The 27,243-nt window shown below is 41.0% G+C and overlaps 1 protein-coding gene across 1 annotated transcript in view; it reads right to left on the bottom strand.

Annotated features, from left to right (window-relative positions):
* The window catches only part of LOC139465763 (lymphocyte-specific helicase-like), a 32,948-nt gene extending 6,222 nt beyond the window's left edge, over positions 1-26,726 (bottom strand). Inside the window, exons 1-19 of the mRNA XM_071247651.1 lie at positions 26,584-26,726; positions 24,786-24,925; positions 23,730-23,803; positions 21,361-21,525; positions 20,475-20,672; positions 19,117-19,156; positions 18,578-18,654; positions 18,156-18,395; positions 16,097-16,210; positions 14,444-14,626; positions 13,145-13,368; positions 12,097-12,222; positions 11,621-11,723; positions 9,590-9,751; positions 7,685-7,875; positions 6,022-6,247; positions 4,702-4,821; positions 3,781-3,897; positions 2,502-2,661 (exon numbers count right to left, since the gene is read on the bottom strand). Of these exons, the coding sequence (XP_071103752.1) occupies positions 2,502-2,661; positions 3,781-3,897; positions 4,702-4,821; positions 6,022-6,247; positions 7,685-7,875; positions 9,590-9,751; positions 11,621-11,723; positions 12,097-12,222; positions 13,145-13,368; positions 14,444-14,626; positions 16,097-16,210; positions 18,156-18,395; positions 18,578-18,654; positions 19,117-19,156; positions 20,475-20,672; positions 21,361-21,525; positions 23,730-23,803; positions 24,786-24,925; positions 26,584-26,585 (2,662 nt within the window). The 5' untranslated portion in view covers positions 26,586-26,726. The remainder of the gene's footprint in view (positions 1-2,501; positions 2,662-3,780; positions 3,898-4,701; positions 4,822-6,021; positions 6,248-7,684; positions 7,876-9,589; positions 9,752-11,620; positions 11,724-12,096; positions 12,223-13,144; positions 13,369-14,443; positions 14,627-16,096; positions 16,211-18,155; positions 18,396-18,577; positions 18,655-19,116; positions 19,157-20,474; positions 20,673-21,360; positions 21,526-23,729; positions 23,804-24,785; positions 24,926-26,583) is intronic.
* Between the last annotated feature and the right edge of the window lie 517 nt (positions 26,727-27,243).

Genomic DNA, 27,243 nt, shown 5'->3' with positions numbered 1-27,243 from the left:
AATCAAACAAGGGTCTTCGGCATGACGAGCGAACGCTTTAACCACTAGGCTACCGACCGCCCACTACAGATAAGAGCACATGCGAGTATTGTGATTTGTTTCTGATCGTGAGCAAGGTATTGTGATATGTATCTGATCGCACAGTTGGTGTATCGTCCCAGCCCTAATTGTCAGTTGTATGTATAACAATCAATAGTTTCAATAGTCTCAAGTAGTTTTTTTATTAATATAACACCAGGAAACTGTTTTTACAGTCACATTTCAAATGTGCCTGTGTGGTTGGTTAGCAAGGATTATGACAAACTCAGATACTCTACAGTAAACTTGTCGTGGCATCACGATTAAATAAAGTAATATGAAAGAATCGGGTGGTCCTTGCTTGTTCTTAGTCGTATGTGTTCATGTGCAGATGTGGTTGCCATTATTTCTCCGTCAGTCTATCATACACCTGACTGACCACTCGTCGAACATGCTGAACTACTCCCGGACATTGGGCAAGTGACATCTTCTCAAGGCGAGGGACTGAACTGACTGTAAAAGTCCAGTTTCCACCCTTACCAAACTAGGCAGGAATTTCCAATGCTCAACTTGTGTCCATTCTAGGTCCCTCCTATTCATCAATCAGATTCCACCTTTCATATCACTTGCATTTGCTTCAAACACCTTGGCGGCACCCAGTCACGACGAACTGATCGATGATCAAGCTTTATACTGTGCTTACCTCGTTAAATGTATCAAATCACATGAGCACTTTGATTAAAAACATGAAAAGATTTGGAAAATATCTATCTACCAGTTGACGGTACACATCCTTTGCAAATCCTGTAGTCGACTGACATCTGGACGTTGAAATCCATCTTGTTTTCGAACTGGGCGTTGATTTCGTTACACAACTGTGATTGGACTATGCATAGACTTGTTAGTCCAGCCAAAATATAACTCCATAATACCAGACTAGTTTGGCAAGGGTGGAAATTGGACTTTTGTAGTCAGTTAGGTCCCTAGCCTTGGGAAGATGGGCAAGTGCAAACAGACTTAGAGTCGCTAAATACTTAATGATTCCCTCTTAATTTGTCAGTTGAGTTCCTACCTTTGTGAATGATGAGGTCCTACCTTTGTGTATGATGAGTTCCTACATTTGTGTATGATGAGGTCCTACCTATGTGTATTATGAGGTCCTACCTTTGTGTATGAGGTCCTACCTATGTGAATGATGAAGTCCTACCTATGTGTATGATGAGGTCCTACCTTTGTGTATGATGAGGTCCTACCTATGTGTATGATGAAGTCCTACCTATGTGTATGATGAGGTCCTACCTATGTGTATGATGAAGTCCTACCTATGTGTATGATGAGGTCCTACCTATGTGTATGATGAAGTCCTACCTATGTGTATGATGAGGTCCTACCTATGTGTATGATGAGGTCCTACCTTTGTGTATGAGGTCCTACCTATGTGAATGATGAGGTCCTACCTATGTGTATGATGAGGTCCTACCTTTGTGTATGAGGTCCTACCTATGTGAATGATGAAGTCCTACCTATGTGAATGATGAGGTCCTACCTATGTGTATGATGAGGTCCTACCTTTGTGTATGAGGTCCTACCTATGTGAATGATGAAGTCCTACCTATGTGAATGATGAGGTCCTACCTATGTGTATGATGAGGTCCTACCTATGTGTATGATGAAGTCCTACCTATGTGTATGATGAAGTCCTACCTATGTGAATGATGAAGTCCTACCTATGTGAATGATGAGGTCCTACCTATGTGTATGATGAGGTCCTACCTATGTGAATGATGAAGTCCTACCTATGTGAATGATGAGGTCCTACCTATGTGTATGATGAGGTCCTACCTATGTGTATGATGAGGTCCTACCTTTGTGTATGAGGTCCTACCTATGTGAATGATGAAGTCCTACCTATGTGAATGATGAGGTCCTACCTATGTGTATGATGAGGTCCTACCTATGTGTATGATGAGGTCCTACCTATGTGTATGATGAAGTCCTACCTATGTCTATGATGAGGTCCTACCTATGTGTATGATGAGGTCCTACCTTTGTGTATGATGAGGTCCTACCTATGTGTATGATGAGGTCCTACCTATGTGTATGATGAAGTCCTACCTATGTCTATGATGAGGTCCTACCTATGTGTATGATGAGGTCCTACCTTTGTGTATGATGAGGTCCTACCTTTGTGTATGATGAGGTCCTACCTATGTGTATGATGAGGTCCTACCTATGTCTATGATGAGGTCCTACCTATGTGTATGATGAGGTCCTACCTATGTGTATGATGAGGTCCTACCTTTGTGTATGATGAGGTCCTACATTTGAGAATGATGAGGTCCTACCTTTGTGTATGATGAGGTCTTACATTTATGTATGATGAGGTCCTACATTTGAGAATGATGATGTCCTACCTTTGTGTATGATGAGGTCCTACATTTATGTATGATGAGGTCCTACCTTTGTGTATGATGAGGTCCTACCTTTGTGTATGATGAGTTTTTCAAGCTTCCTCTTGGCCGCTGCTCGTTCTACAATCCTCTGGTCGATGGTGTTGGCAGTCACGAACCTGTACACCAGCACCGGCCGGGTCTGACCAATGCGATGGCATCTGTCCTGGGCTTGCAGGTCACACTGGGGGTTCTGAGGAACAGCACAGAGTGGACAATCAGGAATCTGTGATAGTGGAACTACTAATACATGGAAATGAGATACCCTTTCTTTCCAGAGAACAGCTAGTTTTGAACGGAAAGGAAAGCACTTCTTTGTTGTAAGATTAGGAGTAAAGCAGGATAAGTAAAAAATATCATTTCGGGTGATGCTTCATCGCAAATTTCACATTTTCATTTAAGTTTGTAATAGCGTTGTCCATTGATACGCTGTAGTTTTTTTTACGAACAGAAAAAGAGGTTGATGAAAGCATAACCTTTACATAAGCCGACCCCTTTCTACAGAATCTTTTTTCTGGTCCTCAAAATTCAGCTTATCTACGGTCATATATGGTAGTTACTTTTGACTACACACTTCAGATAATATGAGTGGAGTGTCTCAATTGGACTAATGCAAAAACAAAAAGAGACTTCATTCCAGTCAATAAACAAAACATGCTCAGATTCATAGCAGATGGTGCAAGGCTAAATAATAACTATCTCTCAACTGATGTCTTTAAAAAACAAGAGTCATCAGGAGATGACATATCCCCCCGAACAATCTGGGACAGTGGGCAGCTATCACCCCGTAAATGATAAAGTGTGGACCAGGCAACCCACTGATTCACAGCTTAAACAACGATCAGGGTTGACATACAGTCACACTGTCAGACCACCCAATGCCAGATCTTACAACAAGAGTGACATACTGGGAGCCTATTTTTAGTCAAAGAACTGTTCATTCAACAATACATTTCTCTTTGTCTGTCTCTCTCTCTCTGTCTCTTATTTTATGTCTCCTCTACAAGCATCAACCCAAGTATTTCTACATTTTGCTTTTCCCTTGCATCATGCCTTGTCATAATAAATTATGAAAACCCAACAAGGAAACTGTCCTGCCCTCAAAGCAGAATAGCTCTCTCTTGCTCTCTCTCTCCTGCTGTATGCATACATATTGAATTTGAAATTGTGAAATTTTGTAAATACCAGGGAGAGGGCATTCTAAGTTGGAAGAACTTGTCCCTCAATCCCGTTCACTCCTTGTGAATAAATATGTTTAAATCAAACCTATTCTGACTGAGGTGCAAAGTAAAAAGTCGATATCAGAACTTACCCAGTCACTGTCGTAGATGATGACTGTGTCGGCTGCTGTCAGGTTGATGCCAAGGCCGCCGGCCCTCGTGCTCACCAGGAACAAGAAGACATTGGGGTCCTCGATGAAGGTCTTGATCTGAAATCAGACGTCATGAAATAAATAAATCTTGCATTCCAATTTGGTTAATAATGCACCACTCAGCAATATTCCAGCTGTATCCCAATTGCGTGGATCGATGCTCATGACGTCAATCACTGCATTGTCTGGTCCAGACTTGATTATTTACAGACTGCGGTCATGAAGCTGGAATATGGCTGAGCACGGCGTTAAACAACAAACTAACAATACTCAGCTTTATGATGGCAGCCTATAAATAATTGACCAGAAAGACCAGTGACTGATATTATAAACAATATCCCACACCACAGAGTCTGATGACATGCAATCAACCAAGTCACCGAATCGGATCACCGGACCTATGAAGTTGCCTTGTACACAGGCCAGTGTAACAGGCCCCTGGATTAATGTTTACAGGTGGACAAGTTCATTTGCTGAACTCAAAGATGTCAACCCTAATTGATGCTTTGGAGTAATCAGTGGGAAAAAGAAGAATAATTTCATGTGAAAAAGAGTAATAATAACAGCAACGTAATAGAGGTTTCCGCTTTGGCTCTTTCGTTAGACCTAGACGTCCAAAACTCCACACAGTAATGAAATTTGGTAGCCAGTAATTTTGATAAGACAAACAGTTAGAAAAACATTTTCATGACATCATGAACCTTTATAGACATTCTTCTATACATTAGCAAATTTAAAGAAAAGACAAGGAACCAATCTGAAACATGCTGGCAGATCATTTTTGCAGACAGGTTTGATTTCTAATCCTGGTTGCAGAAGCTTAGACTCTAGGCCAGCCATGTGCATGGAGGCAACCATTACCTGTTCTCCTCGATCTTCTACAGATCGCGACCCATCTAGTCGGCAGTACTCATAGTTCCGTATCTCACAGTAGCTCTCCAGGATGTTCAACATCCTCGTCATCTGACTGAATATCAACACCTGTAGCAACACAATAAAATCTTTTGTGTAAATGATTCAAAGCGATGTGTCTACTAAAGGTTGCTAGGGACCCATTTTAACACGGAATCCCAACAGTGCTCGCCTTGTTCTATCAGCAAAGGTTGCTGGGGACCCATTTTAACACGGAATCCCAACAGTGCTCGCCTTGTACAATCAGCAAAGGTTGCTGGGGACCCATTTTAACACGGAATCCCAACAGTGCTCGTCTTGTACAATCACCAAAGGTTGCTGGGGACCCATTTTAACGTGGAATCCCAACAGTACTCGTCTTGTACAATCACCAAAGGTTGCTGGGGACCCATTTTAACACAGAATCCCAACAGTGCTCGCCTTGTACAATCACCAATGGTTGCTGGGGACCCATTTTAACACGGAATCCCAACAGTGCTCGTCTTGTACAATCAGCAAAGGTTGCTGGGGACCCATTTTAACACAGAATCCCAACAGTACTCGTCTTGTACAATCACCAAAGGTTGCAGGGGGACTATTCTTACCCTGTGCCCCCACGGGGCCCACCTCATAACACCAGGGGGCATGTTCTAACCCAGTCACATCCTACCTTGGGGGCCCACCTCATAGCACCAGGGGCATGTTCTAACCCAGTCACATCTTACCTTGGGGGCCCACCCCGTAGCATGTTCTAACCCAGTCACATCCTACCTTGGGGGCCCACCTCGTAGCACCAGGGGCATGTTCTAACCCAATAACATCCTACCTTGGGGGCCCACCCCGTAGCACCAGGGGGCATGTTCTAACCCAGTAACATCCTACCTTGGGGGCCCACCTCGTAGCACCAGGGGCATGTTCTAACCCAGTCACATCCTACCTTGGGGACCCACCCCGTAGCACCAGGGGGCATGTTCTAACCCAGTCACATCCTACCTTGGGGGCCCACCTCATAGCACCAGGGGGCATGTTCTAACCCAGTCACATCTTACCTTGGGGGCCCACCCCGTAGCACCAGGGGGCATGTTCTAACCCAGTCACATCCTACCTTGGGGGCCCACCTCGTAGCACCAGGGGGCATGTTCTAACAGGGGGCATGTTCTAACCCAGTAACATCCTACCTTGGGGGCCCACCGCGTAGCACCAGGGGGCATGTTCTAACCCAGTAACATCCTACCTTGGGGGCCCACCCCGTAGCACCAGGGGGCATGTTCTAACCCAGTCACATCCTACCTTATGTCCTCTCCTCTTCAACTCCGGCAGCAGCCTGTCGAGCATCAGCATCTTCCCCGAGTTTTTGACCAAGGTTTCGTCTGCTATCAGGTGACCGGAGGCTGCATCTATAGGATGCTCCAGGAGATAGGGGTGGCTGCAGCACTTGCGGAGCTGCATCATCGAGTTCTGCATCTTGATGTTGATCTCCGCCTTCTTCTCCTTGACTTTCTTCTTGTTTGCAGCGCTGGAACACACAATATCAATCTCATTCAAATCCGATCTTAGTTCTAACTACTGCTGCAATAAGATCTGAGGACATCCCATTACAGGTCACGTCAAAATGATCTCTCATACGACTAATCAGAACTTCACTTACAAGATCGTGAAACTTATGTGTTTTCAAAACAAGCAACATCCAAAGGTTGACACTGGGTAGCGAACACTAAGATCTGATTTTTATCAGATTTGGAAAATATATTAGGTATGCGCGCATTTTACACTATCCAATACCTACATAATACCTTGGACAAAGTGTAGAGGCAAGTATTATACAAGTTAAAAAAAATACAGAATATTCTGTGAATGTCGTATGTTTCATATTGATCAGGGTATTAGGAACCAATGTGTGAAATCTTTGTATTTTCCAGGCAACAAAAAATTACATGAATTCTGACATTTTTTACAGATGGGTATTGGAGGTGCATTACAATATTTGACGATGCACAAGGCTGTATTGTGATACTTATCATGATAGATTGTATAATTCTAAACATTTTAAATTCAGAAGCAATTTAAAACAACTGTGAAGTTCCTAAATGGAACAAAACAAGATGCTAATACAACATAAGGTTTACTAATTAAAACAATATGCAGGTTCCGGATTCACGCTCTGAGTATTTGGCAAGTGCATAACATTAAACACATGATAAAAATCGCAATTTGAAATCACCCGAAATGCCAAACATAAGAAAATGATATTGTGATACACATCGTGGAAAGAGTGAACCTCAATTGACCAATATACCAGTAATACCCCACATTCCCAGACAAATGTTTCATGCAGTCATATACATGAATGTTATAATCTCTGTATTGTCCACACTTGCTAATCTAACAGTGTCTAAAATATTTAAAATATTTTCCTGAATCTAACGGGGTCACAATCATTCTTTGAGCCAATGAGTATGGTTTTACAGCACTTTTAGCAATATTCCAGCAATATCACGGCTGGGGGACACCAGAAATTGGCTTCACACATTGTACCCATGCGGGAATCAAACACATGTCTTCGGGGTGACGAGTGATCACTTTCACCACTAGGCTTCCACACCGCCCCTCATTCTCTGTGACATTATGTGCTTTGTATGGATTTGTATTTTGACCCAAATGGTATTGGTTTTTTTGTTTGTTGTTTAATGCCGCACTCAGCAATATTCCAGCAGTCTGTAAATAGTCAAGTCTGGACCACACAATCCAGTGATTCACATCATGAGCATCGATCCACACAATTGGGATCGATGACATGAAGCAACCAAGTCAGCGAGCCTGACCACCCGATCCCGTTAGTCGCCTTTTACAGCAAGCATAGTCACCTTTTACAGCAAGCATGGGTTACTGAAGACCAATTCCTCCCCGGATCTTCACAGGTCCAAATGGACACTGAACAATGATGAACACATACCTCCTCTCCTCCTGGGCATCAATCACAGTATGTACCCAGGATTCCAGATCCTCCTCGTACGCAGCCTTCTTGTTCTTCTTGGGACCCTCGTCCTTTGGGTCCTCCACCATCATGTTATAGTTGATCTTATTCTTCGTCGACCGTCTCTTTGGCCGACCTTTAGCATCTGTCTCCACTGGTGCTGCATCTTCCTGTTGGGAATTTGAAAAAGTTTGTCACTTCCTCCAAACCTATAGCATAACGTTCCCTAAATGATCAAATAGCATTTTCCCAAAGTGCAAGACACCCGTGAAGAACCAGGGTATAATAGGTCTTCAGCAACCCATGCTTGCCGTAAAAGGTGACTATACTTGCCGTAAAAGGCGACTAACGGGATCGGGTGGTCAGACTCGCTGACTTGGTTGATGGTTGATTGCGTGGTTCGATGCTCATGATATTAATCACTCGATTGTCTGGTCCAGACTCGATTATTTACAGAACGCTGTCATATAGCCGGAATATTGCTGTGTGCGGCGTTAAACAACAAACCTACCAACCAACCAATGTGCAAGTCCTTGTGCAAACAGCCGTGGCTGCAAAACATTTGGTACTAATCATGAATGGGTTTTACTCAGGTTTTGTAATGTCTGTTTTATAGTGCTACCCCACTAAGATACTATGTCGCAGTTTAACATGAATACCCTACACAGACACAGTATACTGACTGTGCCAACAAGTCCTTGTTTTATCCTCATAAAGCACTAGGCAGGGTAACAACAAGTGCTATCTTATAACATCTTTTCGTATGATGCGGAAGGGGGTTGAACCACCGACCTTCCTCCCTCTGGGTAAACGCTCTATTCACTCGACCGGAGGCGGTCTACAAGTTAAGTATGCAAGTCTACTCATGAAGTATTTTCAGATAAACCTGCATAATTTAGAAGAAAGCATGAATTGTAGTTTTCTGTCAGTTACAATGTAACCACCCAATCCTCAGGTTACTCTGCTCTGATGACAAGCCATAGCTGCCAACCTTCCCAATTTACAATTGTGAGACATCAATGCATGCTTTTGACTTTAATTCAACAAAATAAGTGACTGAGTGAGTGAGTGAGTATGGGTTTACGCCGCTTTCAGCAATATTCCAGCAATATCACGGCAGGGGACACCAGAAATGGGCTTCACACATTGTACCCATGTCGCGAATCAAACCCGGGTCTTCGGCGTGACGAGCGAACGCTTTAACCACTAGACTACCCGACCACCACTCAACAAAATACACATACATTCTTATGTAGTGTTTACCCATATTGAGGATTACATCTGAAGGTATGCCCACCGCCGAACCGTCTGATACAGATACATTAAGGAATAATGCAGGATAACTAATTTTTTTTAGTATTATCAAAATATTTTTTACATTTGGATACTTATCCTGCATTACTACGTCTAAGGGCCCACTCGTGGCAGACCTGTCTCCCCATTGTAGCTTCAGAAACTAAATTTATTACGCATGGAGACAGTAATGTGGTGAGACGTGACGTCACTCTGGACCATCATGTCACAGCTGTGTGAGTGGTCCTCAGACAGCAATAGACAACCTTTTGGAAACAATCTTTTCTCTTCAGTTTACCATCGTAAGGCGCTGTCTCTCTCAAAAGGTAAGCAGTAGATACATAAAGGAGTTAAGCAGGATAAGTTAAAATTTGGGACAGTAGGCGATGCGATGCGATGCAAGGAATCTTTTCTGAACTGGAAAGTGAGAGTGAGAATGGTTTTACGCCGCTTTTAACAATATTCCAGCAATATCACGGCGGGGGACACCAGAAATGGGCTTCACACATCATACTCATGTCGTGAATGGAACCCGGGTCTTTGGCGTGAAACCCTACAGGGTTACTGTGCAAAATCACATTAAACACCTACATATTTCATCTGTATCTTGTCCATGATGGTCTTGTCCACAATGCTGGAGTAGTAGTCCTTCTGCAAGTTTGTGAGCGGTGCTATCACCATCACTTCCCTCTTCGGAGGAATAAGCAGCTCAACGTCGGACTTGAGACGACGCAACATGAATGGAGTCAGAATCTGACAATAAAAAAAGGTCACTAATGACAAGGACTTTTTTCTGTTCCAGTATATTGGGTGTAAGATATATAACAAGTTGTGTTTTTATTTGTATCTTTTGACCTAAAATCTGCACAGAAATTCATTCACAAATGATGTTTACCCTCGCAATACAATTTTGTTGCCAATACACGGCCCTACTAATGACACACAAAATATATATATATATATACTGTGATCGCTCGCTATAACGCTACCAATGGGGTCCAAATAATTGGTGGGCGTTATAGACGATGAGCCGTTTAACCGAGGCCGAGGCGCGCGCTCGGAAAATCTCAAATCATCAATATGTGTTTATCTCACGTGTCTGAAATACGTATTCCATTTCAATTTATCATTTTTAATCGATAAATTAAAAAAATATTCACTATTTCCCGCGATGTTATTGAAAATAAATTTCTCGGACACACATTTCGACAACGGGTCCACATCAAAGAGCAAAATAGAGACGTTTTAAACAAATCTTTAAATATATTATACAAAGTGATAAATAAAATCAACAAAAATATATCTAAAAGTAATCAAACTTACATCTAAGTTATTATTTCCATCGTTTCGTGCGATCGCGTGTAATGTAAGTCAAATGACATCTCGGCTTTCGTCGCCTTGAATTCTCGGCTCGGACACAATGTTTAATGCAAAAATAGATGCATGAAAAATCTTTGTCACAGCTCGTAAGCTAGCACGATACATTCGCGAAGTTCCATATTTTTAATATATATCATGATTTCCTGCTTAAAACGTTCAGATTAACACGATTTAACAAAAAATCTTTCGCCAACTTCACAGCTATAATTTGATTGGCTGCCTGAGGTCACGTGCTCAAAATTGGCCAATCACGAAACTTGTAGTAGATTTCGGCAAGAAAGCGTCATTAGAAACAAATTTTAATCCAATGAAATCGCTTGTTATAACTACGGAAAAAAACAGGCGATGTTACGAAAGCGCGATTACGAAATGAATGACCGCCGTGTTGTGACAGCAACTACAGGTGTGTGACAGTGTCGCCTCAAATTGGATTGCCCACTAATTAAGAATATAAACTTCGCTTGTGGTTCTCTTTTATTGCATGCATGCGCTTCTAAGATCAAAGGTCGATAGTGTGAAAAGTTAACTAGTTGAACAATCGTATTTCCGGGACTTGCCGCGGATGTTTTCAAACAGATTATTAGAACTCCATTCAGCATTGATTATGCAATGAGAAGCGTTATGTGCAAATGAACAACGAACAACAATACAATTATGTCTGTGTAAAACTATCAGTAATAAAAGTGTACATAAATTTTAGGTTACCGCGCGTAGTAACCGAAGTAGCGCTTTATCGAAGAGCGCAATAGCGAGTGATCACTGTATACTAGAAAGGTGTTTGAAAGGTATTACACTGCCATTTTATGCCTTTTCACACAATAGACGTGTGTATGAATACACACAGCCTACATATTGATCTACGAAAAATGGCTGCTGTGATAACCAATCAGAACTGCAATTGCTCAATGTTCTTGACCAAAAAACATAAAGGTGAGGTGATTAAAATGTTTATCAAATCTTACTGTACTGAATGCCACCTATTATACGACCCCCCTGTAGAAATCATCATAACTGATGTTATACCCTGTCTAAATTGAATATACCCTGTCTATACTGTGATCTAGACTGAAGCCTGTATAATATGACGATTCGTCTTATGAAAATCTCTAGCACATGGCGCCATTTTGTTGACAAGGTGCACACTCAGACAGCGGCCGATAAATTTCATTTAGGCAATGGGTTTGGTTTTTAGTGAGACAATGGGTGGTTGACAGTTGAGTGAAGCTTTTTGCTTTAGCTCACCTGATGCAGCATGGAGATGATGTTGCCTTTTTGTTCTTCGGCTACGATTCTCTCGTCAGCAGCATCTCCTTCAATACCCGCAACATCAAACCAGGCTTCAAAACTGTCAACGAGAAACATTATTTCTAAACGGACCATTCTATCAACTTTATCTAAGTTTTAAGTTGAACTAAAAAACAAAATGAATTCACTGGGTCAAAACAACTTCAAACAATTAGGTCCTTGTATTATTCTTTAACACCGCACTCAGCAATATTACAGCCATGTGGTGACAGCCTATAAATTAGTCAAATCTGAACCAGATAATCCAGTGATCGATAAGCAACCATCCACGCTGAAATCTAATCCACACCCAGAGTGAGTGAGTTAGTGGTTTTACACGGCTTTATGCACAATTCCAGCAACACATTCAAGACATTGGTATTCCTACAAATGAACACTGAATTACAGTCAACTCAGTAAAGTGATTTCCTCACCTTCCTAAATCGTCGAATATTTCCGGTAACAGAAAGTTGAGCAGAGACCAGAGTTCTGCCAGGTTGTTCTGCAATGGTGTTCCAGTGAGCAGCAGTCGATGTGTTGTTTTGTACAAACGCAGTTCCCTGAAACAGTGCAAAACAACACATTTAGTGAATGAAAAAGTCGGGTTTAACCCCGCTTTTAACAGTATTCCAGTTCTATTGCGGCGTGTCAGCTTACCCATGAGCAAGGTATGGTGCTCACAAACCTAGAAACATAATTGGGGCGAACTGGGATTCAAACCTACAATCATAGGTTTCTGGCATGCCCAAGGGACGCAACTCTGCCCAAGGGATGCAACTCTGCACAGCGGATCACCAGCCTTAGACAACTGACCCACCCATACCCCCACACCACAACAAACTGAGAAAAGTATAGGCATATTATAGGCACTCAGCAATATTTCATCTATATGATATCAGCCACCGATCTTCCTCTCCCCGGGAAAATGCTCTTCCAATGAAACACATGCCAACACCCAGAAGGTAAGATTTGAAAACATGCAAACAAAACGTCTCATGCCTGCGGAGGAAACCATGCCTCAGGAACTGCCTATGTTTGAATCTTATCTAACACCGCATTCTGCAATATTCCAGCAATATGATGGAGGCCTGGAAGATTTTTTGTTTGATGTCACTGCGCTCACAGCAATATTCCAGCTATATGACGGCGGTCTGTAAATAATCGAATCTGGACCAGACAAACCAGTGATTGATTTCATGAGCATCGATCCACGCAATTGGGATATGACATGCATCAACCAAGTCAACGAGCCTGACCATCCAAGTCGCCTCTTACGACATGCATGGGCTCCTGAAAACCTATTCTAACCCAGATCTTCACAGGTTCGGCCTGGTAGGTCCAGACAACCCAGTGATTAACACTGTGAGCAACAATCGACAGTCGAAATAAGATGACACAGTATCAACTTAGTCACCTCTTACAACCAACATAGGTTCTCACAATATCCACAACACAACCTATTTCCAAAACATAGCTTCGTACCTAATAAGTCGACAATGTGAGTTCTTTAAGCGATGACCTTCATCCACAATGAGGTACTTCCAGTCAAAGTGCTGCATGAAAGTCCTATCATTCATGGCTATCTCATAGGAAGTGATAATAACAGGCTGGACTTCCACATTCGTCTTGATCTTATGCTTCACCCTCATCTTATTCCGTAGAGTTCGCCTTTCATCTTTGGTGCCATGATACAATATGACCGGTACCTGAAAGACAAAGTGGATTTTTGGACAGTCCAGAAAACAAATCTCAAAGTTTGAGCGAGCGAGTAAGTTTTACGCCACTTTTAGCAATATTCCAGCAATATCACTGCGGGGAACACCAGAAATGGGCTCTACCAGTAATAGGCTCCACACATTGTACCCATGTGGGGAATCGAACATGGGTCTTCAGTGTGACGAGTGAAAGCTTTAACCACTAGGCTACCCCACCGCCCCCTCAAAGTTTCAACTGCGGTGACGAGTGTAGTCTGTGTCAAAATGTTAACTAATAGCCTGAAATGGCCCCTCCTTACTTAGGAGCTGTCAGTGGCTAAACTTACCAGGACACTGTTCCACAAGGCAATCGTAGTGCTACGACAGTCATAAACTTAGGTTAAAGTTACGAAAACCTTAGTGTTACGATCTATCTGTAACAGACCCCTGACCACAGAAGTGATACTGAACTCCAGCTTTGAGAATAGTTGTAGACGGGGAGTGAGTAGTCTTTTTACAATGAATTTCAAACCTAAAATAATTTGCTCATTAATTCACCTCAACAAGACAAGTCAGTCAGTCATTATGTGACTTAACCATGCCATCTTGGCACAACTAACAGTTGATAAGTTCACAGGCCACAGTTTGGTCCTTCATGGTGCCAACCAATCAAAATTTACTACCAAGCAGCCATTGTGAGCATGTGATATAAAGACCATTTCTACACCCTAATCCCTTTCAAGACAAATGTTGTGCTGTCTACCCAATTGTTGCTTGTTTGTTGCTGAACGCCAAACTCAGCAATATTCCAGTGGTCTGTAACTACTTGACCAGACAATCCAGTGATTAAAATTTTGAGCAATTATCCATGCCATCGGGTACGATGACATGCAATGAACCAAGTCACCGAGCATGAGCACCTGATCCAATTGGTCGCCTCTTTCGACCCGCATAGGTTGCCGAGGACATATATCTTTACCCAGAATCCCTACAAGTTTGCCATCTACTTGTAAGTATTTTGTAAATAATTATAGTAAATAAGTATTTTGTTGGCCCGTGTCCCGTAACTTTCTCCTACAGGTCTTACCTTTGGTGTGAATCTCTTGAACTCGCTATACCAATTGGGTACAGTGGATAGAGGGCCGACAACAAGGAAGGGGCCGGACACGCCCATGGCAACCAGGTGAGCTAAGAGAGCAATGCACTGCACCGTCTTGCCCAGCCCCATCTCGTCAGCCAGGATACCGTTGACACCGTTCTCAAATAAAACCTGCAAGGATCATATTAGGAAATCTTTAGGGATGGGTTTTGGAGGTTTAAAGTGTTTCACCATATTTTGCAATTGCACAAGGGCGTATTGTAATACGTATCACAATATATTGTATGATTCTATTTTTTTTAATTCAGAAGCAATCTGATACATTGAGGTATGAACTGAAGTTCCCAAATGGAACAATCAGGATGCTGGTACAACATAATGTTTACTCAGTCAATAAATATACAGCCATCTTGGGGCCCTGGATGCTTGCTCCTGGGCAGCGAAGACATTTGGCAAGTATATAACATTAAGAACTTACTAAAAATCCCAATTTGAAATCACCCGATATATCGAACATAAAAAAATTATACTGCTACATATCGTGGAAATAATACACGTCAATTTACCGATATACCAGTAATACCAGTAATACCTCCCATATATATATACATAATAAACAAGAGGACTAAGTCATCACTATCACCCTAGTGAACATGTCAACTAATTATAAATATACTTTGTTGCCATGATAAATAATAAAATAAAAAATTCAAAAGTACAAAACTATCAAAAGGCACCAGTTCACTGTGGGACCTATTTGTGTGACAAGTTTGATAAGAAATATTGTACAGATTTCCAAATTTGCTCCGGAAACAAGCAATACCACCATTCCAGCCTTAGCAAAACTCGTTGCCATGGAAACTCGAAAATAAAATAAAATGAAAAACTTGAAATCGTAAACTATCAAAATGCACCAGTTCACCACTAGACCTATCTATATCTCAAGTTTGGTGAAGAAATTGTATGGGTTTTTTCAGATCCACCTTTTCCAGCCTTGTCTAACTTGCTGGCATGGAAACCCAAAAAATATATTTTCCGAAAATCCAAATCTATCAAAAGTCACCTGTTCACCACTAGTCCCATCTATGTGACAATTTTGGTGAAGAAATATTGTATGGTTTTCCAGATAATCTCTGGAAACAAGCACTACCGCCATTTCCATTTTAAGTCAAACTTGTTGCCATGGAAACTTGAAAAACAAAATTCTCAAAAATACCAAACTATCAAAAGTCCCCAGTTCACCACTAGACCTTTCAATGTGCAGAAATATTGTAAGGTTTTCAAGTTATGCTCTGGAAATAAGCAGTACCGCCAGCGCCAGCCTAAGTCAAACTTGTTGCCATGGAAACTCTAAAAATATTTTTTTCTCTAAAATCCCAAACCATCAAAAGGCAACAGTTCACCACTAGACCTATCTATGTGCCGAGTGAAGAAATATTGTACGGTTTCAAGATCTGCTTTGAAAACGACATCTTGCACAGACCATGGACTGAGAGTGTCCATTTTATTACCCCTCATAAAATGCTAAAAATCAAGTACTTTTCAAGCCCTGTCTGCCACCTGTCTGCACAAGAAAGAGAGAGTGATTATTGGTTTACACTGAGGCAGCAAGTATGCAGCTATTGATGCTGTGTTGGTCACCTTGAGCCAGTTGTATCCATTCATCTGATACTGCCGAAGTACTCCGCCACTGAACATCAACGGCTGACCAGCCAGGGCTTCTTGTCCGCCTATCATTCTCCGCGGAATCGGCAGCTGCACAAAATAACACACACAAAATACATTTCTATTGAATATTGGTTACTTTGTTTTCTGTTGCTATAAGCACAGGGAGTATTGAGACCTGACAAGAGCATATATTCGGCCCCAAATCTGCAGTAAATGTCAATAGAAATCCCAACATTGGAATCAAAATTTCCCAAGTCATGCTGTTACATTTACAACTAAATAAAAGGGACAAAACCATAGCCACAAGAAATCTCTGCTAAACCCAGAGTCCATTGAACGATTCCGAATATATCATAAGCATGTGGTTATGAATCATATCTTATTTACAAGTTTATAACTAATGTTATGGCTTTGAAAAATGACTTGTATTTCACTGATAAAGGGACCTATATGGAGAAAGAGGCTTTAATGCTTAGGCTAAAATCTTTTAAAAAAAAATCTTGGTTCTCAGGCACCGCCCGCTTCATCACAAAGTCCGCTGCAAGTTTCGTTTTTATTTCCATTTTTAAAACAAAAATATAAATCCTTAAGTATTCCAAATCCCAGAGTAGTCAAATACTGTATTTCACTATTTTACTCATCAAGGAATACATTTATGTAGGAAGGCACTTTCCCTGGTTGATTGTACAAAACTTTTATTTGGTTACAAAACTGCTTATTAGGTTACATACTGGTTTGAACACACCCCCCTTCCCCCCCAAAAAAGACACCGCCCGACTGCACTATATTTTCAAAAAACATTGCCTAAGAACCAATTCTTAATTCTTTAATATCATTGTATTTAATGTTGAAATACCTTTGAATTCAAGAAAAGAACCTATTAAAAAATACCCTAATTTTAAACAAAATAATGATATTTCCCAAGTTGCCTGCCAAGGGCACTTAGATTGGAATCTGTGATGCAATAGTCCTGCTATGTTCTTTGATGAACATGACACAAATTATACATGATCATACAGAAAAGTGTTCCAAATTCCCTGCAATTGGGAGGTTAAAATCATTATGGTTAAAATAATGTCTCAAGCCTCAAGGGTACGTACACGTGATCAAACATTTTATTTGAAATATCCTATCATAATAAAATACGACTCAGCCCTTGAGTCACTCATTAAATGAATTGCTGAATCTCTGCCCCTACTCCCATATGCGTATTGTCTCTAGACATTAGACAAATCTTCTTACACCCTCCTCTCTGTCGTTGAAGGAATGAGAATGTTGTTTTATTTAAAAAGTGCACTGAAAGTCTGACTAGGAACTATAATGCATAGATTGTAATGGCATGTACAGTAAACTACGTTTATAACAAACACACTTATAACGAACTTACAAACAAAAAAATTTAGTCCCGGACATTTGTTGTATACTACACAAAAGAAGTTAAGGATCACCTGATTCTTTCATATTACAATAGTTAATCTCTCATGCCATGACAGATTAACTTTACCAATATGAAAGAATCGGGTGATCCTTAACTTCTTGTGAGTAGTATATATATGCTGGATACATGCTTATAACGAACTACAGTTATTACAAACTAAAATTAGTGGTCACTTTGAGTTCGTTATAACCGTAGTTTACTGTATCTCAAAAATGACCTTGATGTAACAAGATCCATGAAAAGTTCTTATTCCTAATTCTCTACACCTTCAGAGTGAGTGAGTGAGTTGGGTTTAACGCCGCTTTTAACAGTGTTCCAGTCATAACACGGCGTGTCAGCTTAATGTGGGAGGAAAGCCCGAAGTGATGCGGGTCTCGGACGTTTACTACTTCGGTGAAACCCACGAGCACGGGTATGGTGCTGACAAACCTAGAAACATAATCGGGGCGAACCGGGATTCTAACCCACAATCATAGGTTTCTGGCGTGCCCAAGGGACGCAACTCTGCACAGCGAATCGCGGCGCCTTAGACGACTGGGCCACACCTTCGGATGAATGGCCATTTGTCTTCAGACACAAGACAAATATTCCTACCTCCTCTTCATTGTCTTCACCCACTTCCTCCGTTGTTGCACTTCCCAGTTCCGCCTTCTCTGTGGTATCCCCTGTTGTTGCAATCGCGGTCCGATCACTCGTCTCTGTTGTTTTCTGTCCTGCTTTAACTGAGGGTTCTTCTTGAGTGTTATCACTTGTGGTGGAGTTTTCCTTGTCCTCACTTGGTGTTGCAGTAGTTTGCTCCGTCTTCGTGTTTCTCTTCGATTTTTTCCCAGGGGTCTAAGAAAGATACAAAACAAGTTATCACCTTTGTCGTATCACTGAAAGTCAGTCATCAAGTTTACATTAAATTTTACAAAATATTTGTTAATATTGTTTTTTTCCTGATCATTCTGATTGATTGAATAAAAACAGAGAAATTGCTATGACAACTGATTATTTATCTAAGTACATAATCCTACTTTTGTTGTGCTGACAGGTTCTGGAGCCATCAGGTCTGATTTTCTTTTTCTCGACCTCCTGGTAGATGTCTCTGAAACTGGAAATGGAAGTGATTTCACTATAAGCTGGTTTGTTGTTTTACCCCGCACTCAGCAATATTCCAGCTATATGACAGTAGTCTGTAAATAATTGATTATGGACCAGACGATCCAGTGATTGATATCATGAACATCGATCCATGCAATTGGGATCGATGACATGCATCGACCAAGTCACCCCTGACCAACCGATCCTGATAGTCGCCTTTTACGACAAGCATAGTCGTCTTTTAAGGCAAGCATGGGTTGTTGAAGACCTATTCTACCCCGGATCTTCACGGGTCTCACTGGAAGTGCAGCAATTCATTTGGTATATGTGTGCCAACATCACTATAGTTGGTCAGGGTACGATGACATGCAGTCATCCAGATCACCAACCCTGACCTTGCTTCTTACAACAGCATAGTTAGCCTCGACTCCCATGATGGGACAGTGGCTGAGTAACCAAAAGTCAAACTCACCATCACTGGACTGACTGCTGGATTCTACAGCCTCCTGTTCCTGTAATGTAAGCGTAAAGAGGAGACTTAGATCAACAAAACATTCACTGGAATAAACAAATAGATATACTATATTCCTCATGTTTTCTTAGCCCTGCATATGGTTTCAAAATACGCAAAAATATTACACTAGTGTAAACATACAGGCATGCATTTCCGTTAAGTAATAATACAAAGGTTAACTTCATTTTCAAACGAAATCAGGACAGCGATTTCATTTAACCATTTATTTCGCCCCGCATGTTAAATTTCTGTAGTGTATATGACAAATTCTGCAGCAGAAAACTGGAACATTCTGCGCGAGTTCTTCACGAAAAGTGATTTTCTCAGTCTGTGCCAATATATTTGAGTCTAGTAGTCTGAATTTCTATTTTGGTATTATATTCAATAGATATTGGGCAAGGTATATGAACTAGTACAAACACATCTTACTGGACCAGAAGTAATTTTAGTAGACAGGGGCTTTGGACTAGTGGATAAAGTCGCAGACTGTTTTTTGAGACCGCAGAATACAGCAGGGACTGACCATGGCAGACAGCGTGGTTTCTACTGTGTCGGACTTCACAGCGTTCACCAGAACATTGATGTAAGTAGTACAGAGCAACTTGTTCATGATCAGAGCTCAGTTCACATAACAGAGCATGGTATGTAAAGAAAGCACAGGGCCCAATTGAAGGAACTTGCACCCGGTGCATGTTGACATGAATATCTAGTTGCTCCGGACATAGCCAGGTTGTACCCTGGTCCCATATATTTCTTCAAAACTTCAGAGAAACCATAGGAGTGAACAGGTCTGACAAGGTACCAGGAACACAAGCTAAACTTGTTTGTTTATTTGTTGTTTAACGGTCATCGTAATCATGTGTTCGTTTGTGTTTGTATTTGAATACAACAACGGGTACTGTGTATCATACCACTGAACTTAATAAATTATTTGGTCAATGTACGAAGATGTTGATGTTTGTAAATCACACGAAGAAAGTTCTTCTGCTTCCTGGGAGTGTGGTTATGTGCAGTATGTGGGTACCCCCATTCTACAAATAACAACAATTATTGTTTGTTTGTTGTTTAACGCTGCACTCAGCAATATTCCAGCTATATGACAGCGGTTTGTAAATAATCGAGTCTGGACCAGACAATCCAGTGATTGATGTCATGAGCAACCATACGATGACATGCATCAACCAAGTTAGCCAGCCTGGCCACCTGATCCGTTAGTCGCCTCTTACAACAAGCAAAGTTGCCTTTTACAGGAAGCAAGAGTTGCTGAAGACCTATTCTACCCCAGATTTTCACGGGTCCGCAAACTAAGCACCAACCTTTGTCTGTTGTTCTTTAAGTTTGTCCTCCTTTTTCTTCAGCCTCTTCAACTGTCTTTCCTTTTTCTTCTTCTCTTCCTCTGTCTGTCTGTCCATACGATCTATCAGGTACTGTGTGTACATGTTGCTTTTGCTCAACAAGAACTTCAGACGTTGGTAGCGCTGGTTACGATCTTCATCCGTCATTTGTTTCCAAAGCTGATGACCAAACATAACACACAATCACAAATTACAGAAAGAGACATTGTACATTAGGATTTGGTTGGTTGGTTTGTTGTTTTACGCCACACTCAGCAATATTCCAGCTATATGACGGCGGTCTGTAAATAATCGAGTCTGGACCAGGCAATCCAGTGATTGATATCATGAGCATCATTTCACGCAATTGGGATACGATGACATGCATCAACCAAGTCAGCGAGTGTTTGAAATAATTTTAAAACCCAACAAGACAGTCGCGCAGGTGACCCATAAACGTTGCCTGCCCACATTCAGACATCATAAATATTGAAAAATCACGAATAATGAGACAAAATGTATCGTGACTCAGTTGAAATAATGCAAACAATTACTTGAGAATATACAAGGAGTTATAAGACGTAAGTTGTCTTAAAAATAAAATACAGACAGAAGAGTTACCAGCTATATATAGATTCCGTCATGCTCCTAAGGTGTGGACTGTTGCTCACAATATCAATTTATTTATTTATTTATTTATATGTAATCGAATCTGGACCGGAAAAAACAGTGATTGATATTGTGAACAACGATCCATACCTTCGGGGCATGACGGAATCTGACCACATGATCCATTTGGTGTGTTACAACCAGCAGGACCAAAACTAACCTGGAATCCCAATGGGAGACATAATCACATCTGCCCTACCTTTTCCTGATCCTCTGCCAGTTTCTTCTCTTTCTCTATCGCCTGACTCTGGAGCTCTTGTTCCTCCTTGACCATCTCCTCCGTCACAACGCCTTCCCTGATTTCAGGCTTTAGCGACAGTGCCTCCGTCACATCTTCCGGCTTTATCGACAGCTCTTCGGTTTTCTAGAAACAGATTTGAACGGAGGGGTATTAGTCAGTCAAAGAAGACTACAAGGCAGGAATTTTATCTGGCATTCTAAACTGAGTGCTCTTGGAAGACAATATGGGGAAAAACATCCCTTTGTTCAAAATTTGGACCTTCTTATTGTAATATTTCATTCGACACAATAGGCCAAACTTGACATTAAGCTTCTTGTTTATTGGTTGTCTGATCATCAAAATGCAAATCACCTCTGGAAAAACCATAACATTACGATATCAACATAACTTGACATAAGTGTAAATAATGGAGTTTGGACCAGACAATCCAGTGATTGACAGCATGAGCGTAGATCCACACAATTGGGATACGATGACATGCATCAAACAAGTCAGCGAGGAAGACCACCCGATCCCGTTAGTCGTCTCTTACGACAAGCACAGTCACCATTTACATTAAGTATGGGATACTCATGACCTATTCTACCCCGGATCTTCACGGATCACTCGTGTTGCGAAATGTTTGGGATCTTATTATAGACCATTGGTCATAATCATTTTGTCACAAAATATTCCATGATATTCAGTAACATGCACTTGGGCTGAGCTTGCGAAGACTGCTTCAAAATAAACATCAGATTAGGACTGGCTATCTATATAGATTACAGAGATCGATGATCGCTTACTAAATATTGATGAAGGTCGGAGGAGTAACTTTAAACAAATAAGCCCCCCACCAAAAAAATCAACATATTTCATGCCACTGGTCATTATACATTGATTATTTTGTAAAGATTTGAGATATAACAGAAACAGTTGCTTGAGTCTTCGACAATTGACATTATTGACAATACCAAGTCTGTTTCAGTAAATCTAAAGTTTATTTCATCACAATATTTTATATAAGTTATTATCAATGACAACAATTTCATATCTAAAATAGTTAATAGTTATCGATCTCTTTAGCCAGCCCACATCGGACTACATTATATAGATACAGTGGAGGAAATCGTTGCTTTGTATTGGTAAACAGTAGGGCTGGGACGAGTCCAAATCTACTACCCGGGTATCAGACCCCCCATTACCCGACCCTACCCGGGTATCCGACCTCGTTATTACCCGACCCTACCCGGGTATCCGACCCCTTATTACCTGACCCTACCCGGGTACCCGCTGCAGGTCACAAGAGTTGGGAACAAGATGTCTGAATGGGAATTGTTTCACTGCAGTCAAGGCAGTAACTATTAATACATGTATTAAACGATCTGATCATGCGTACACGGAAGTTGACTGAAGTGTTATCTTTACTCAAACATATGCAAGTCAAAAGGAATGGATGGATCGTCAGAAAGAAGTGTAACCAGGGTTAGAAAAAACCGTTTTACTCCACTAGTCCTTATAATGATAACATATAGCAAAACCTTTAAAAATGGCAAATTTCTACTAGTCCTTAGGATACCTTTACTATTGGGCAGTTTGGTAAGGACTACAGGACTAGTGCCAATTTATAACGCTGGTAAACACTAAGTTATAGTGAGTTTTTGTCATTAAACAATAATTTACATGACTAACCACGGGTCCATGTAGTCCTGTCGGTACCCGGGTCCTACCCACCCACCCACCCAACCTGAGTACCCAAGTTACCCGTCCCAGCCCTAGTAAACAGTAAATGTCTTATAGCAAAAGGACATCGACACCATTGCACAGCTAACCAGGGATCAGTTCAATCTCAATAAAATCAGATCTTAGTTTTCGCTACCACTAACCGTGAACTTTGACTGACCAATGAAATGACTGACAAGAAATCGACATTAGAACACAACTTTCTCGAGCTTTACAACACTAGTTTCAAACTGGCGACTACGCTTCGAAACATATTTTGACGTATTGTCGATTAAAAATTTCAAAACTGACCCAAACAACATATTGGAATGGCTTATAGATGGCCTAGATTGTATGGATGTAATCAAAAAACTCATATCTGTTGTTCGAAATACCCTCTGTTAAATATTTTGAGGTTGCATGATGAGAAAACACATTCCAACTGTCACTTTCATGATCTGGTAAGCGAAGCTCTGATTGGATGGATGAAAGGTCGTCCAGACGTGACCCGTAATGGGATGTCCTCAGATATTTGTTTAGCGGTAGCGAGAACTAAGATCTGATTTTAATGAGATTGGCATCAGTTCAACCCAGAATCCCTCAGGGCACAGAACCCTTTCACGTACCACAGCTGAGTCTTCTCCACTGTCGGCCATCTCTGTCCTGGGCTCCATCTTTACAAGAATCTTCGTCACATCCTCTGGCAAACAAACACAGAAGACATGTTTTGTTTGTTTGTTTGTTTGTAATTTAACGCCGCACTCAGCAATATTCCAGCTATATGACGGCGGTCTGTAAATAATCAAGTCTGGACCAGACAATCCAGTGATTGCTATCATGAGCATTGATCCACGCATTTGGGATCGATGACATGTATCAACAAAGTCAGCAAGCCTGACCACCCGATCCCGGTAGTCGCCTTATACGAAAAGCATAGTCGCCTTTTACAGCAAGCATGGGTTGCTGAAGACCTATTCTACCCCGGATCTTCAGAAGACATGTAACCACGATCATAGCTTCATGTGGCTAACCTCAGGGTTGGATCTTGGCTGTGTTTCTGTATCATTGCCGAATTATTGTAATAATTTACACATCAAAACTGGATATTGTGGGCCCTTTGGCGCACTACATAAGCGTGATGGCAAATCTATTTTACACAATCACATGTGTGACATACCCCAGTGTTTCCCCTTTACCGGTAATTACCAGTTTTTTACCGGTAAAATTTGGCTAGGACCGGTGATTCATGTGACTGCCAGTCCCTGTGGACCAGCAAATAGAGTACCTTATAAATAGTTGTTGTTGAACAAAATAATCGGCGATATTCATATAAGCATATTTTTCAAATGAATGTATGTTACCTTCAGGGTTTCCACTTGTATATTTTCAGTGCAAGGAAATAACATTTTGCTTTGGTTCGAGGTTACATATAGATTTGTAGCGACTTAGTCTTGAAATATGAGGGGAAAATAGTGACTGAACTTTGTGTGAATGACGTGTAGAGCTAACTAAATTACTTCAGAGATGTCATGTTGAATGAATTAAAACTAGGTAATTTTTATATGTTTTTGTTTAATTGTTGAAAGTTGGGACTGACACAAATTAGGAGGGGACTGGTAATTTTTAGTGTTGCCAGTCCAACAGGACAGGCATTTTCAAAAGCCAGTGGGAACACTGCATACCCTCTACGTTAGGCAGTGGGTCTTCAGTCTCCATGGGATCCCGGCTTTCATTAGCCTCTTCCACTGGTACATCTGCCGAGTCTTTGGGTTTAGCTGGAGAGTCGCTGCGCCCGGCAGCCTGAAGAACCTCAACAGCTGACCTAAGTGAGAAAGGATAAATGACCATATGAATTCAGAACTAAAAGTAGAAGTACCGTATTCGACATAATAAGCGCCCACAGCGTTATCTGCTGATATATTGGCTAGTGAACAAGCCCAATTTGCATCCCTTCCGATTGATCATTGTACACAAGACTTATTTGTTCGGTATAATACGCACACGTGTGTTATATGCACCCTTATTTATGGGCAATTAAATTCTGGAAAAATATATCTGTCGTACATAAACATTTCAGGCTGTCAGCATAAACAACGCAATTTATCTTTCAACTTTGTTTTTTTGCACCAAAATAATATACTAATAAGAACCCCCCTCTTTCTAATTTTGAGAGCGCCCCGGGCGCTTATTACGTCGAATACGGTAGTAGTAGGTCTTCTGCAACTCATGCTTGCCATAAAAGGCGACTATGCTTGTCGCAAGAGGCGACCAACAGGATCAGGCGGTCAGGCTGGCTGACTTGGTTGATGCATGTCATCCTATCCCAATTTGCGTCGACTGATGCTCATGAAGTCATTTTATCATATGGACCACTAGGGATGTCAACATACAGGTGTCACATGGTATGATTCATATCTTGATACAGAAATCACGATATGATATGTATCTGAATACTGCATGTACCAAATTTTTTGTGGAAAACATAGTCATTAGACTGAGAATAGAGTCCATAGACACACTCATCATGGTGAAGAAGGACAAGTGACAACTGACTAATACCCATCAACATGACACTTTTCTGTGTGAGAAATTTACAAGAAACAAAGTTTATGTACAGTATTATCACAGGCAGCAAGGAAAGGTTAGTCAGTCTTGTTATCCAAAAGACAACCAATTGGCAAGAAAGTTATCAATGGTTATGAGGAATTACAAAAATAGTTTCTACTTTCTTACTGATGTTGATGCGAGATCAATGAGTACAATTGATGTGGTGTTAAATGTGAAATGTCAAATTAAGTGTATCGGCATCTGACAAGCATGTGGGTAATCTGACCCTACTTGGCTTAAAGACCCGTGAAGATGCGGGTTAGCATGAGTAGAATAGGTCTTCTGCAACCCATGCTTGCCATAAAAGGAGACTGTTTTTTGAAAGAGGCAACTAACAGGGTCGGGTGGTCAGTCTTGCTGACATGGTTGATGTAACGTCATCATATCCCATTTGGGTGGATTGATGTTCTTGATCATGTTGATGTCAATCACTGGATTGTCAGGTCCAGACTTGATTATTTACAGATCGCTGTCATAAAGTTGGAATATATTGCTGAGTGCGGTGTTAGACAACAAGCAATTAAACAAACTTGCCTTAAATGCAGTCATTATGTAGGCATTATATAACATTATACAGTTTTATCTTTCATTTATTAGACACAATAAAGGTGTCCAAATAAAACAACATTTAGAATTTGTTTATTTTTGTTGAAGTTGATTGCAACAACTAATTAAAACCGTACTCAATAGATACAGCATCGTTGAATCTATTATACACTATACCTTCAGTTTGAGTATGTATTTGTTATCAATGCTCCGACCGAAATGAAAGTCACTCTAAAGGAAATACTTGTATTTCAAACCTATCTTTCCCATCACAGACGCCACAGGTGTATTGCAGACGAACAAGATATTTCATAACACCATACTTACATGTTTCAAAAGAAAAATCTCCACCGCGTCTTGGAACTCACAATTTGGAACGATTGTTGTTGTTTTTATACCGCTAACACAATCATGCAACACGCATTTAGTGCACTATCAGCAGAAACAGTTAGGATGTACAGCACTGTAAGACAATCATTCCCGCCAAATAGATGGCGCTGTTGGAGGTGAAGGTGGTCGTATGTCAAAAGTTCAAACGTATGTTCCGTTTAAGCGATTTGTTTCAGTGCTTTGTTCCCTGTCATTTGAGGGTGAGCGGTGAACCCTTATAATGTTATTTATTTATATTTCTTTACGCCGCATAAGTAATTTTGCAGCTTTTCGCTGTTTTATCTAAATAGGTTTCTAAATATGGATTCAGACGCATGGCAAGTCAACAGGGAACGTCTGGTGTGCGTCTAAATTGGGATTTATTACAGTCGAAGTGAACTTTGCCTGGGTTTTAATTTAAGACATTTGCATGATTCATTAATATTTGCTTGTGTTAAAAAGTGTCAACTATAACTGGACTCCAATGCTAGCGTTACAAAACTGTTAATTTTGACTGGGCAAACGTCTACATAAGGGGCTAAAAGCGCATAGGGCTGCGTCGAGACCTGCAATTGCATTTGCGCTAAACATCATCTCTAAAACCTCACTTGATACCGG

Source organism: Haliotis cracherodii, unplaced genomic scaffold (genome assembly GCF_022045235.1).
Source record: "Haliotis cracherodii isolate W230 unplaced genomic scaffold, xgHalCrac1.p SCAF_18, whole genome shotgun sequence".
In the NCBI taxonomy this organism is placed as follows: domain Eukaryota; kingdom Metazoa; phylum Mollusca; class Gastropoda; order Lepetellida; family Haliotidae; genus Haliotis; species Haliotis cracherodii.
Note: the sequence above shows the minus strand (reverse complement) of the source record. Positions and strands in the feature narration are given on the sequence as shown.